At 34.7% G+C, this 16406-nt stretch overlaps 1 protein-coding gene across 1 annotated transcript in view; it reads left to right on the forward strand.

Annotated features, from left to right (window-relative positions):
* Window positions 1-16406, forward strand: part of LRRIQ1 (leucine rich repeats and IQ motif containing 1) — a 130147-nt gene that overhangs the window by 83217 nt on the left and 30524 nt on the right. The window contains exons 15-17 of the mRNA XM_059934715.1: window positions 5585-5761; window positions 7710-8159; window positions 10850-11060. Coding sequence (XP_059790698.1) covers window positions 5585-5761; window positions 7710-8159; window positions 10850-11060 — 838 coding nt within the window. The remainder of the gene's footprint in view (window positions 1-5584; window positions 5762-7709; window positions 8160-10849; window positions 11061-16406) is intronic.

Genomic DNA, 16406 nt, shown 5'->3' on the forward strand with positions numbered 1-16406 from the left:
CTGGTCAAGGAAGATCCCACATGCTGTGGAGCAACTAAGCCCATGAGCCACAACTATTGAGTCTGTGCTCTAGAGCCCATGAGCCACAACTACTGAAGCCCACACACCTAGACCCCGTGCTTCACAACAAGAGAAGCCACCACAATGAGAAGCCCACACACCGCAATAAACAGTAACCACTGCTCGCCACAACTAGAGAAAGCCCGCGTGCAGCAAAAAAGACCCAACTCAGTTAAAAATTTTAAAAAAGTAAAATAAAAGAGTGTGTCTGATACTGTTCTTCTCATAATGCAGTCTTTTATCTATTCCCAGCCCAAGTTTCCAACTGCTTGAATTTACCATTTGTTTTTTACAAGAAAATGGTTAGAAAAAACCACATTCACAGAAAGATAGACAACATGAAAAGGCAGAGGGCTATGTACCAGATGAAGGCACAAGATAAAACCCCAGAAAAACAACTAAATGAAGTGGAGATAGGCAACCTTCCAGAAAAAGAATTCAGAATAATGATAGTGAAGATGATCCAGGACCTCGGAAAAAGAATGGAGGCAAAGATCGAGAAGATGCAAGAAATGTTTAACAAAGACCTAGAAGAATTAAAGAACAAACAAACAGAGATGAACAATACACTAACTGAAATGAAAACTACACTAGAAGGAATCAATAGCAGAATAACAGAGGGAAAAGAACGGATAAGTGACCTGGAAGACAGAATGGTGGAATTCACGGCTGCGGAACAGAATAAAGAAAAAAGAATGAAAAGAAATGAAGACAGCCTAAGAGACCTCTGGGACAACATTAAACGCAACAACATTCGCATTATAGGGGTCCCAGAAGGAAAAGAGAGAGAGAAAGGACCAGAGAAAATATTTGAAGAGATTATAGTCGAAAACTTCCCTAACATGGGAAAGGAAATAGCCACCCAAGTCTGGGAAGCGCAGTGAGTCCCATACAGGATAAACCCAAGGAGAAACATGCCAAGACACACAGTAATCAAATTGGTAAAAATTAAAGACAAAGAAAAATTATTGAAAGCAGCAAGGGAAAAATGACAAATAACATACAAGGGAACTCCCATAAGGTTAACAGCAGATTTCTCAGCAGAAACTCTGCAAGCCAGAAGTGAGTGGCATGATATATTTAAAGTGGTGACAGGGAAGAACCTACAACCAATATAACTCTACCTGGCAAGGATCTCATTCAGATTCAATGGAGAAATCAAAAGTTTTACAAACAAGCAAAAGCTAAGAGAATTCAGTGCCACCAAACCTGGTCTACAACAAATGCTAAAGGAAATCCTCTAAGTGGGAAACACAACAGAAGAAAAAGACCTACAAAAACAAACCCAAGAAAATTAAGAAAATGGTAATAGGAACATACATATCTATCATTACCTTAAATGTGAATGGATTAAATGCTCCAACCAAAAGATACAGGCTCACTGAATGAATACAAAAACAAGACCCATATATGTGCTCTCTACAAGAGACCACTTCAGACCTAGGGACACATACAGACTGAAAGTGAGGGGATGGACAAAGATATTCCATGAAAATGGAAATCAAAAGAAAGCTGGAGTAGCAATACTCATATCAGATAAAATAGGTGTTAAAATGAAGAATGTTACAAGAGACAAGGAAGGACACTACATAATGATCAAAGGATCAATCCAAGAAGAAGCTATAACAATTATAAATATATATACGCCCAATATAGGAGCACCTCAATACATAAGGCAACAGCTAGCAGCTATAAAAGAGGAAATCGACAGTAACACAATAACAGTGGGGGACTTTAACACCTCACACCAATGGACAGATCATCCAAGCAGAAAATTAATAAGGAAACACAAGCTTTAAATGGCACAATAGACCAGATAGATTTAATTGATATTTATAGGACATTCCATCCAAAACCAGCAAATTACACTTTCCTCTCAAGTGTGCATGGAACATTCTCCAGAATTGATCACATCTTGGGTCACAAATCCAGCCTTAGTAAATTTAAGAAAATCGAAATCATATCAAGCATCTTTTTTGATGACAATGCAATGAGGTTAGACATCAATTACAGGGGAAAAAACGTAAAAAACACAAACACATGGAGGCTAAACAATACATTACTAAATAACCAAGAAATCACTGAAGAAATCAAAGTGGAAAACAAAAAATACCTAGAAAAAATGACAATGAAAATATGATGATCCAAAACCTATGGAATGCAGCAAAAGCAGTTCTAAGAGGGAAGTTTATAGCAATACAATCCTACCTCAAGAAACAACAAACATCTCAAATAAACAATCTAACCTTACACCTAAAAGAACAAACAAAACCCAAAGTTAGTAGAAGGAAAGAAATCATAAAGATCAGAGCAGAAATAAGTGAAATAGAAACAAAGAAAATAATAGCAAAGATCAATGAAACTAAAAGCTGGTTCTTTGAGAAGATAAACAAAATTGACAAACCATTAGCCAGACTCATCAAGAAAAATAGGGAGAGGGCTCAAATCATTAAAATTAGAAATGAAAAAGGATAAATTACAACAGATACCACAGAAATACGAAGCATCCTAAGAGACTGCTACAAGCAACTCTATGCCAATAAAATGGACAATCTGGAAGAAATGGACAAATTCTTAGAAAGGTATAACCTTCCAAGACTGAAGCAGGAAGAAATAGAAAATATGAACAGACCAATCACAAGTAATGAAATTGAAACTGTGATTAAAAATCTTCCAACAAAAGTCCAGGACCAGATGGCTTCACAGGTGATTTCTATCAAACATTTAGAGAAGCGCTAACACCCATCCTTCTCAAACTCTTCCAAAAAACTGCAGAGGAAGGAACACTCCCTAACTCATTCTACGAGGCCACCATCACCCTGATACCAAAACCAGACAAAGATACTACAAAAAAGAAAATTACAGACCAATATCACTGATGAATATAGATGCAAAAATCCTCAACAAAATATTAGCAGAGAATCCAACAACACATTAAAAGGATCATACACCATGATCAAGTGGGATTTATCCCAGGGATGCCAGGATTCTTCAGTATATGCAAACCAATCAATGTGATAAACCATATTAACAAATTGAAGAAGAAAACCATATGATCATCTCAATAGATGCAGAAAAAGCTTTTGACAAAATTCAACACCCATTTATGATAAAAACTCTCCAGAAAGTGGGCATAGAGGGAACCTACCTCAACATAATAAAGGCCATATATGACAAACCCACAGCAAACATCATTCTCAATGGTGAAAACCTGAAAGCATTTCCTCTAAGATCAGGAATGAGACAAGGATGTCCACTCTCACCACTATTATTCAACATAGTTCTGGAAGTCCTAGCCACAGCAATCAGAGAAGAAAAAGAAATAAAAGGAATACAAATTGGAAAAGAAGAAGTAAAACTGTCACTGTTTGCAGATGACATGATACTATATATAGAGAATCCTAACGATGCCACCAGAAAACTACTAGAGCTAATCAATGAATTTGGTAAAGTAGCAGGATACAAAATTAATGCACAGAAATCTCTTGCATTCCTATACACTAATGATGAAAAATCTGAAAGAGAAATTAAGGAAACACTCCCATTTACCATTGCAACAAAAAGAATAAAATACCTAGGAATAAACCTACCTAGGGAGACAAAAGAGCTATATAAAGAAAACTATATGACACTGATGAAAGAAATTAAAGATGATACAAACAGATGGAGAGATATACCATGTTCTTGGATTGGAAGAATCAACATTGTGAAAATGACTATACTACCCAAAGCAATCTACAGATTCAATGCAATCCCTATCCAATTACCAATGGCATTTTTTGCGGAACTAGAACAAAAAATCTTAAAATTGTATAGGGACAGAAAAGACCCCGAATAGCCAAAGCGGTCTTGAGGGAAAAAACGGAGCTGGAGGAATCAGGCTCCCAGACTTTAGACTATACTACAAAGCTACAGTAATCAAGACAATATGGTACTGGCACAAAAACAGCAGAAACATAGATCAATGCAACAACATAGAAAGCCCAGAGATAAACCCATGCATGTATGGTCAACTAATCTATGATAAAGGAGGCAAGGATATACAATGGAGAAAAGACAGTCTCTTCAATAACTGGTGCTGGGAGAACTGGACAGCTACATGTAAAACAATGAAATTAGAACACTCCCTAACACCATACACAAAAATAAACTCAAAATGGATTAGAGACCTAAATGTAAGAGTGGACACTATAAAATTCTTAGAGGAAAACTTAGGAAGAACACTCTTTGACATAAATCACAGCAAGATCTTTTTTGATACACCTCCTAGATTAATGGAAATAAAAACAAAAATAAACAAATGGGACCTAATGAAACTTAAAAGCTTTTGCACAGCAAAGGAAACCATAAACAGGACAAAAAGACAACCCTCAGAATGGGAGAAAATATTTGCAAACGAATCAACAGACAAAGGATTAATCTCCAAAATATATAAACAGCTCATGCAGCTCAATATTAAAGAAACAAACAACCCAATCCAATAATGGGCAGAAGACCTAAATAGACATTTCTCCAGAGAAGACATACAGATGGCCAAGAAGCACATGAAAAGATGCTCAACATCACTAATTATTAGAGAAATGCAAATCAAAACTACAATGAGGAATCACCTCACACCAGTTCGAATGGGGATCATCAGAAAATCTACAAACAACAAATGCTGGAGACGGTGTGGAGAAAAGGGAACCCTCTTACACTGTTGGTGGGAATGTAAATTGATACAGCCACTATGGAGAACAGTATGGAGGTTCCTTAAAAAAAACCTCCATATGACCCAGCAATCCCACTACTGGGCGTATACCCAGAGAAAACCATAATTCAAAAAGACACATGCACCCCTATGTTCATTGCAGCGCTATTTACAGTAGCCAGGACATGGAAGCAACCTAAATGCCCATCGACAGATGAATGGGTAAAGAAGATGTGGTACATATATACAATGGAATATTACTCAGCCATAAAAAGGAACGAAATTGGGTCACTTGTAGAGACGTGGGTGGATCTAAAGACTGTCATACAGAGTGAAGTAAGTCAGAAAGAGAAACAAATATCGTATATTAACGCATATATGTGGACCCTAGAAAAATGGTAGAGATGAATTGGTTTGTCGGGCAGAAATTGAGACACAGATGCAGAGAACGAACGTGTGGACACCAAGGGGGGAAAGTGGTGAGGGTGGTGGTGGTGGTGTGATGAATTGGGAGATTGGGATTGACATATATACACTAATAAGTATAAAATGGATAGCTAATAAGAACCTGCTGTTTAATAAAATAAATAAAATAAAATTCAAAAGAAAAAAAAGAAGAAAATGGTTAAATGTGTGTCAAGATCTCTAAAACTTTGTACATGACATGATACCATAATTTTTTAAAAATAATTTAACAGTATAATTTTCTCTATGAAATCAATAAGTTTCAGAGATATACTCTGTATTTATATTATTTAAGTAATAGGCGTATAGTTATTTTAGATATAAACTCTCCTTTTCAAAATTATTAATTTTTTTTCCTGTTTTCAATAGGGATTCTCTACTTAAAATATTACCTGCTGTAAGAATCCTCAATGGTGAAATGCTAACCTCTTATTCAGAAAGTCACAGTGAAGAGCACTATGAAGTAGAATTAGAGCGTTTCCTGGTACTTTGTCAGTCCCAGATTAGAGAATTTAACTTACTAACAGAAAAATATATTGGAGAAAGGTAAGAGTGTTATCTTCCCCTTGTCATAATTAAAAGATATAATGCAATTTATACATATGAATAAAAATTATTCTGATCAATACAATGCTACTCTTTTGGACTAGTACAACGTGTTTTAGGGATATTGTCTCTTTAGAAAAGAACTTCTGGGCATCACTTTTTATTATTTGAAATGTATTAATATGTATTTTGAACATAATTTAGGATATAATTTAAAAACTAAAATTAGATGAAAATAAATGAAAGCATGAGGATAGCTTCAAGACAAGATGCAAACATTCATTCAGCTGTTCATTCAATTAATCAGTCATACATTTGTTCAACAATTATTGATGGGCAAGACATATAATAAGCTAAGTATTACACTTTACCCTCAATGAATTCATGATTACATTAAGAGAAAATTAGCTAAATAAATAGTTACAATGGAGCAAGGCAAGTTTTATAAAACATATGATATTTATTATGTATATTTATTATATGAGGAATCATATTACACATATATTTGTGTATTAAGGTATTATGGGAGCACAGTGTAGAAAAGCAGTCAACATGTGCACACATTCAGAGGACAGAGGCTGAGAGCAGAGTCCGAAAAATATATCAAAGAAAGAGAACTTCCCATTCCCCACCCTGAATTCTGAATGCATTACTAGGAATTAATTACAATTGATCTTTTTAAAACTGTATTTCCTAATTTATACTGCTCCAAAAAGATACAAATGAAAAAGGAAAATTATTTTATATTTTCCTTATGATAATTCTGCATTATAAGTGGAACAGTTATGTGCTTCCAAATGTCTAAATTTAATTACTAAATTACATATTAAATTTTTGCTATTTGTACTTTCGTACATGCTCATACTATGTAAGAGTTGGTTTTTCTATTTAAATGTTTTTAAATATAGCCTATTCATATTATAAGTAAATCTCACAGCTTTAAAAATAATTCCAATTCTTATAGTTAATGTTTACTTTTAGCAAAAACTAAGGTTATTTACATTTATCTTTTTGTAAATCTAAACTGATATCTCCTTGTGTATGTATAGTAATCTACAATTTTTATGTAAAGGTGACTCTTGACACCCCTTATGATGAAATTTAGATTTACAATTCTTTGGGAGAACTTATTGTTATTGCAATGAAAGTTTTACTTGAGAATTGAAAATAGACTGTATTTTTTATGTTTGATCATAAATGGTGGTGAATTCAACACTTAACCATAAACAGTTGACATCCAATATTGAACTGAACCTTTGCTGCATTATTCACCAACAAAATGAATGAAATACAAAATATCAAAATATATTGGAAGAACCTAGGCTAATGTCTACATTTGTCAACATACGAGGTGTCTATCTCTATATTTTAGGAAATAATTATAACTTTCATTTTGTTTGGTATAGCTAAATCCAACAACTGTTCAAGAGAATCACAGGCATTTACATCTTAAAGTATTTGAATTCTCTTTGCAATGGATTTTTTCCAGAGAAAAATGGGAATAAAAGCTTTCCCATGATATAACTTATTTGTTTAAAAGTCCAATACAAATATTTTGCATGGCAAAAGTCAGTGTACAAAGTACTTTTAACTTGTTTCATAAATAACTTCTCCAAATTTAGGCAGCCATCATTTCTCATGCTTATGGCAGTAAAAGCATGGATTTTTCTCATTCATTTTACCAAAGGTACCAAGGATAAAAATGATTCTAAAACTTCCAGACGTTTTGTCTGGATTAATGGATTGAAATTAAGTAAACAAATATTTTCACATTTTGTGAGAAATAAGATAAATTTTTATATAAACAATCAGAAATAAGTTTTTAATGAATTTTGTAGTAAAATTTAATATGTCAGGCCACACAGGGATATTTTCAAAACCTGTATAAGTGTTAATATTTGCTGATATAATTCTTATTATTAAACATCCTCATTATTTATTTGCTCAGAAATATATTCATGTTGGATGCTGCAGAAAATCTCTGCCATTATTTCAAGAAATTGATGACACTTAGCAATGAATGTCGATATGCACATGAACATGGGGATGTTAGTATCACCAAGAGAGATGAATCAGAAGCCCAGCAAAATCATTTGCCTCCTTCAAACAGTGACAGCATACTGCAAAATAGAGTCCTTTACTCTTATGCAAATGAACATAAACTGGACTCACCAGGTATTTCTGAGAAATGGATGGACTCTGGCTCTAGTCATTCCTCACTAACCAACCCCTCCTTATGTGAAGATACTAAAGGAAGAAATCAGGAAAAAATAGTAGGCCAGAAAAGAGAAGACAGCAAGGCAAGCAATTTCCCCACCAAAAGAATACCATTCATGGAAACAGTAATGACAAGGTCTCTATTGAAGAACTGCCAGAATACTGAACATCATGAAAAAATGTAAGATTTATAGATCATTTTTCTTTTACAGTTGTATTTTATTACTTTTTATGGATAATCTTAGTCATTGTTACCAAATAATAATTTGGTAAAGGATTTCAATCACTATTATATTTCATGTTAATTCCCTTATGTTTTTATGATATGCACAAATTATTAATTACAGTGAAGATCAATTTGGTTGAAATTTGGCAGGTTCTGATTTAATTAACTAGTATTATTTAATTTAAAATGAGTAACTGTGAAATTATTTTTTCTGCCTTCTAATCTCTAAATAATTAAAATGAATGTTTAAGAAGAAATAAAATAATCCCATTATTCTTAAAATACTATAAAGACCTCTCACATGAGGGTCTTATGACATGCTTCCAGGGAAAGTCAGAAAATCCTTCCTGCACATGCCTTTTCTCAAATTCCTTGAGCTTAAAATATTCAGCATGCCAGGGTACATTGGTATATTTTGGCATAGTATTAGCCAGGGTACCCTAGACATTGCCTATTTGAATCCCGTTAGCTCTAAACACTCCAGACATTTCCTACTGAAATTTTAGATAAACAACATTTAGAACTTTTTAATTCATGATAAATAAAATAGCCAAATGATAATAATAATAAGGAAGGATGAGGAACTGAAAATATAGACAAACCAAAGACCTAAAGAATAAAAGGAAAAGAAAATGTATACCCACTTGCTGAACCTTGCCATTCAGTGTTTCAGGAAGATTCACTGTCAGTTGTATAGGCGTTTCCTAAGCATAATTTACATGTGTTCCTATGCTAAGGGCATTTTTATCATCATTATTTTTACTAGATAAAAGATGATGATGATGATAGTAGTAATACGAGCTGTTTTTCCCAATATGGAGAGCACCGTATATTTAGGAAGCCCTAAAGTCAGCTTCTTTACCTGCTTTCACGGCTTTCTGCGCGGTGGAAAGCAGTCCTGTTGTTAGTGTTACTGAGGAAGATATCCCTCATCTACCTTTTTATTTTCTTCCTTGGGAAATTTTGATGATAGTGAGCTGAGGAATTCAAGCACTAAATGACTGGTCAGCTTTACAAGAAATTCACAGTTATAGTCAGTGAAACTTGTATGTATCTGTAGAGACATATAAGATGCTCTCTCAGGTTAAATGTGTTTTCTTACAGACCTTTCATTCTTTACCAGTTATGCATTGCAAATATGTTTTCAGATCTTTTTCTTTATCACCCAAATACATATTATAGTGTCTTAAATTCCTTAATTTTTTTATTTTTTAAAAAAAATTTTATTTTATATTGGAGCATAGTTGATTTTAAATGTGTTAGTTTCAGGTGTACAGCAAAGTGATTCAGTTACACATATATCTATTCTTTTTCAATTCTGTAACTCATTTTTGTTCAAAAGATGAAGGAATGAATTAATGGTTGAATGACCAAATGTGAATTAATTCCATAGCAAAGTTTATTAAGTTCTGTTTACCCTAGGAGGAGGAAATGATTTGTTGAAACATGATGTTTTTTCTTATAAGGAGTACAAGTACTTTATCTTAAGCCAGAAAAAAATTTTATCCACTAACTTCAGTTCATAGCAAAATAGATTGAAGGCTTCCACAAGCTTTAGGTAAAATGGTGATGATGACGATGACAATATTAATAACAATAGAAAATGGTTACATCATTCCTTTCTAATTTCCCACAAATATATTTCTATGAGAAAAAATATATATGGTGATGTCTGGCAGTTTATCACTTAATTCCATTTTGCCTTACACTCACTAGTATGAGGAATGAAAAAATTTCATTGGGCTTGGCAATTATAAAATTATTGAAAACTTTTTCAAGGGAGCCTGGAAAAGGTGAATATACATGAATCACTTCTCCTTCATATGCCTTTTAAAACTAAACCCAAAGATTTGAAGAACAATTAAGCTAGTAGTTAGCACTTTGACTATACCTTGTACCTTGATAATATTTCTGCAGTAATCTATGTGGGAAAGGAAAACATATCCAATGATGAAGAATTAAATGATTAAGCAAGCTGAGAACCCACTTACAATCAATGTACATTATTATTCAAATTTTGGTAGTGTTGCTGGGCAGCTTATGGGGATGTGGGAAAAACACAGTGTTGATTGATTCTGTGCCAGAAATTGGTAAATAGATGTAGGCTGGAAAAAATGTTAGAATTTACTACTGGGCTTGTAAAAGAAAGATTTAAGTATTTGTCCATGGGCAGATAGGAAAGTGAAGCTAGCAAAGACTTGATGGGTCCTTTCTCTTAGAGAGGAGGGGGGGCCCTTCTTCCTCTCAAAACTTAGTCTCTCTGCTGTGAACAGGATCCCATCCTCTCTTGCCAACTGACTCCTATATTTTTCCCCCTTTTGCATCATCACTTTTCCCCCCTTTCTACTGGTTCAGCATCCTCACTATTATACAAAATCTCAGTAATATCTTCCTCCTTAAAAGAAACAAAAATCCCTAGTACTCATATCCCTCTCTAAGTTACTGGCCCATTTCTCTCCTTCAGATTTTAAGGTTTCCGTATTATTTTTACTTCTATGACTACAGTTAAATAAAAGAACGGGTCTTATTTTTAAATAATACTTTATATAGTCTATGTTTACAAATAAATATAGCTTATGAGGACCTCTTAACTACAACTGTATATTTATGGGTACTAAAAATATTTTTTTTTCTCCTCTTAATAGTATGGCAGCTATGGTAATTCAGGCATGCTGGCGTGGTCACACTGTGCGCAGACAGATTCATTTCTCTATAAAGCTACATCCTGCTGCAATAGGACCCCTGACATCCCAGTCAAATTCCTGCATTGAAAACCAAATTACTTTAAAGAAAGAAGAAATAAAAAATACTGTGAACATCCAAGAACAGAGGGAGAAGGCTGCTATTCTTATTCAGGTTACTTTTAATCTTTGGGTGCAATAATTAATCATGAGAGATGTATTAGTTATCTTTCACTGGGTTATTCTGTATAACAGGCAATCCCTGAATCTTAGCCATTTACAAATACATGGATTTATTTCTTATTCACGTGACAAGTAGGCTGCCGGTTAGCCACAGGTTGGCTTTGCTTCTGCTGAGTATCTAGGCTTAAGGATTAGTCTATAATTTGTAAATACTGTTCTTATGACTGAGGGTCAAGCTGAACCACACAATCATATTAAAACTTCTGCTCAGATGTGGCATTTGCCACATATGCTAACATTTGATTAGTCAAAGCAGGTCTCTCTTGGCCTAATCTATAGCTGTTTCTAGAAGCATGTTTAAAAATCTACTAAAATAATTGTTAAAGTCCTTCAAATATCCATTTAACATAAAAATTCAGAACCTCACCAAGATCAGATTTCAAAATGAAGTTCAATCTGATCACATTTATCCTTTTATTTATTCACTCATCAAATAATTTTTAGAACGTACTGTTTGTCAAGCACTATTTTAGGTTCAGGAAATTTAACTAGGAACAAAGCATGCAAGATCTCTTCCCTCATGGAGTTTATGTCCTGGTGGGATAAATAAATACATAAAATAAAGTCTGGAAATTCATGGTACTACACCTGAATTGAATGATAGTAACTAAAAAAAAATGTAGTGTTTCCCTTTATTCATTCATTTAGTAACTATTACTTGGCACAAAAATTTTACTAGCTTACATTCTGTTGGGATGTGCAGATAAATAAGGTAAGTATGTTAGATTGTGATAAGTACTAAGGGGAAAAATAAATCAGGAACAGCGGGATAGGAGTATCTAAGGAAAATTAATCATTTTAGACAGGATGGATGTGGAAGACCAGGAAAGGTGACATTGCAGCAGGAGATAAGCCATTGGGTATCTCGGGGAAGAATATTCCAGGCAGAGGAATATCAGATTCAAAGGCACTGATTTAGGAGCATACCCACAGTGTTTATAGAGCAGTAAGAAACAGTGTGACTGAAGAGGGGTGAAGGGGAGAAGAGTAGGACTTATATATCCTAAATCATTGTAAAGACTTTGGCTTTTACTCTGAATGACATGGGAAGATATTACAGGAATCTGAGCAAAGGACTCACATTACCAAGTTTCCTTTATGTTGTGATTGTACTATAGGAAGGCAATAGTAGAAGCAGCAAAATCGGGAGGCTATTGCAGTAATCCAAAGTGTAGATTGTGGTAGCATGGACCAGAGTATTGCAGAGGAAGTGGTAAGAAAATCACATTCCCGAATATATGTTGATTTATCTTGAGGGTATGCGTATATACTTTGAAGGTAGGCCTGATGATATTAGTACATGGAGATGTGGTCTTTGAAAGACAGAGAGGAGTCAGGGATGCCTATAAGGTATTGGCATAAGCAACTGGAAAAATAGCCTTAAAATTAAGTTTCTGGGTTTTGTTATTAAAGCCATAGTTTTTCAAGAGAATTATCTTTGCTATGGTTCTAATGAATATATTTAGTATTTCAGTTGACTTAAGTTGTCTGGACTGTATTCCTAAAGGCAATGCATAGACAAAGCTGTTACTGATGCCTGAATAGGTTGGGAGTGGAGGAAGGGCAATGGATTCAAGGAAACTCTGAGGAAAAGAAAGGAACCTCAGTTACTGTCTCAAAATACTGTTCTGCTGCATGAGGAATGAAAATGTCATGCAGTCCAAACTTCCTCCTGTCATGAGTGGATGAGCAATACATTTTTCAGCGTTGATGGTAAATAGATATTAAACTTTTGCTTCATTCTATTCAATAAAGAGAAGTTCATTACTTTATGAAATAGTCTAGCTCAGTGACATATATCTGTTGAATGTCCTTTTGTTAAGTTTGTCTCTAACAAATGTAAGCATAATTCAGCCTTTCTTTGCAACTTAGAACAAGTCTCTTCTGAGGTGCATCATGGTATTATACTTAAAATCATTGAATTCAACTCAACTTCATTTTCTCTTCTCCTGAGCACAATCTAGTTTCTTAAACTATTCATCTTAAAAATATGACTTCTAGACTGTCTAACCATCCTGGAGAGCAGAGCATGATATGGTAGAAAGAGCCCAGGCTTTAGAAGGAGTAAAATGAAGATTTCATGAAGGATGTGGTGGAGACTGCTCTCTGCTCACCAAAACCCACATTCTCCTCTTCTTCCTAGCATACTGCCAGCCTAGATATTCCAGCTTTCCTTGCACTTTTTAGTATGGCCCTTTTTTCTGAGTAAATGAAAAATATGTGCACCACTTCATGTCTGGCCCATAAAACCCTCCCACAAACATTCTTTCATATTCTTTTCCCTTTCTGGTTGGCTGAAGTGAAGACAGCCTTTAGGGCATCCTTGGATGCTGTCTCTTGGGATTGCAGAGTTGCAAAGCCTGGATATCTGAATCACTTTATGTTAAACTGCTGCCAGTTGTCTTGTTTTCACTCTCAATGCTCGTTATGTGATCATGAAATAAATTAGTTTTGAATTATTGTACATTTCTGGATATTTTTGTTATAGCGCTTAGCTTACCCTAAATAATATAAAGGATATAAGATACAGCTTGAGAAATAGATAGGGTTCAGTGTAAATATGTAAGAGAATGGAATCCCAGGTAAAAAAGATAGTAGGAGTAAAAGAACATAGGATTTCATATTACTGGAATAATAAGTTATAGTGCAGCTAGACTACCGTAAGGACTAGAATATTAAGAGAATATAGGAGAAACATGGGCAGAGATGTGTGAACAATTTTAGCAAGAAACAAGTGTATGGTATGGGTATGTTCTGGGATTGGGAGTTGATGGTAGTTAGAGGAGAAAAAGATGTCAGGTATGTCTAATATAGATAGGACTCTGACCAGGGAATTGATTTGAATGTGTGCGAAAGAGGAATTAATCGTAGATGGATGGCTGGGAGAAAAACTGAAACCTTGACATGAATAAATAAGTTAGAAGAAGAATCTGAACATTACTTATTACACATTTATATTACCTTTATTTCCCATAAACTGAACAGAGGTGGCTGGGACTTTAATTCCTGACCCTACACAGATTCATGAGGGAGGTATCTATACATGTCACACCAGAAAAATATACACTGTGTATTACAGTTTAGAGCTTTGCAGAAGTTGTATCCCTGATAAGTTAGGCTGGATCCATTGTGAGCCATGATGAGTCAGTCCTTTTGCTCTTGTCGTTGAAGGTCTGTATTAAAGAATTCCCTTTATACTCTCTTTTCCCTAGGTCTGCACCTAATCTTGATATCTTATAATTACACTGGTGTAAGAAAAAAGGGGGGGTGGTGGTGGAGGAGGGATAACTGAGGAAGAGAAGATGACCTAACAAAAAAGAATCAAGGGAAGGAAAGCATGTTTCCCTAATGCTTAGAACCTTGTTAGGACAGGGTTGGGGAAGAAAGGATATGAAGGGTACCTCTCTAGCAGGAAGAAGTCACAGGCCCATTTGCCATGTTAGAGAGAAAGCATTTTGAAAGGTAGCAAGGAACGAAGGGAGCATAAATACTGGATAAAGGAATCAAAAAAGAGAGGAGTTTAAAAAACAAAATTCCAAAATGAAGGGTGCTATTGACTGAAAGTTTACGTTCTCCACAACATTCATATGTTGAAACTTAATCCCCAATGTGATGATATTTGGAGGTGGGGCCTTTTGGAGGTCAATATGTCATGATGGTGGAGCCCCCATGAATGGGATTAGTGCCCTTATAGAAGAGACCCCTGAGAGCTCTCTAGTTCCTTCTACCATGTGAGTACACAGTGAGAAGACAGCCATCTATGAACCAGGAACCTTGCTCTCACCAGACAATAAATCTGTCAATGACTTGGTCTTAGACTCCTTAGCCTGCTCCAGAACTGGGAGAAATAAACGTTTGTTGTTTAAGCCACCAAGTCTATGGTATTTTTGTTATTGCAGCCCAAATAAACTAAGACAAAAGGGGGAAAAGAAAAATAGTTTGTTTTCCTCTAAGGTAGCTAGCTTGCATATGCCACTCACCCACAGTACATGACATACCCAGGACTATAATAACAACCCAGCTACATGAGACTAATTAAGCGGGCAAAGAGCTTTATTATGGTACTCTTTGATGGTAGTCTTCATAATGGGTAAGTTAAAAAGAGGAAGGCCACTTGCTCAGGCAATACTTTTAATCATGTTCCTCATCACACAAAGATGTCCTCTCTTCTGTTTCTGCCATTTAATACTGTTCAAGTTCTTGATTCATATTGACATCCTTTCTCCTCAGAAAGAGTTTTGAACTCTCTTGAGAAGTTATTTATTCATAGCGAGTTACAAAATAATGGAATACTATTTCTATACTGAAATTCATTTTTAGAGACAAAAATGGTTAAAATTTAGTTATAGTTTTTGAACTTTATGTGATGTTTAATATCACACTATTTTCTTATTTGATAAACTAAGAAGTAAATAGAATTGTTAAAAACAAGGGGACAAGGAAATTGGGAAAATAATATTTAATGTATGCCTAGTATGTGACAATCATGTGTTCATCACTGTATATAAATGTATATACATTTATCCTACTCCCTTCCCTGCCTTTGAGTCTATGCCAAAGGCAACAAGTGATGGTGACTGACTCCCTTGCTATAGTCTGTTTTTTCTCATTTGTGCAGCCGTTGTTTGTTTCCACTATGTATGTGCATGTGTGCACACACACACACGTACACAAACACACACACACACACATGCCCAATTAGAAGTGGGGCATCTTATGTGATTGGTTTGGGAAACATATTTGCCTATCTCTGGTTGGTCCAGTTGGTCCTGAGTTAGAAGTAGGGACAAAAAATAGAGAAGCTAGCAGTCATTGACCAAGTCTTAACCATTCTTGGCTAATTGTTGCAGAGGTTGTGGTTTGGCTTCCTAGGCTGATTGACAGATTGCGTGTGACTTCTATTGTCATATATGTTCTGACCATTATATGTTTGTATATTTCTCTTCTCAATATATATATTTTTCAGAATAACAATACCAGTATTATTGTTTGCAGTATGGTTACTAAAACATATTTAAGGTAACTTTTGTAGTTAAATTTATCTTTTGATTGTATTTCACTAGGAATATAGTCAAATAAATCTATTTTAAAGTCACTTTAAATACCTTCTGTGTGGTTATGCCCGTAGCACAAAATATATTTTTACATTTTTGGGGGGAGTTTCTTTTACTTCATATTTATTTGTTTTACAATTTGATTAAGCATGTGCACAGTTCCAAAATCAAATCTAAACAAGGTGTATATTCAGAGACATCTGGCTTCTACTGTTTTCTATCTC

This window comes from Balaenoptera ricei, chromosome 10 (genome assembly GCF_028023285.1).
Source record: "Balaenoptera ricei isolate mBalRic1 chromosome 10, mBalRic1.hap2, whole genome shotgun sequence".
Taxonomy (NCBI): domain Eukaryota; kingdom Metazoa; phylum Chordata; class Mammalia; order Artiodactyla; family Balaenopteridae; genus Balaenoptera; species Balaenoptera ricei.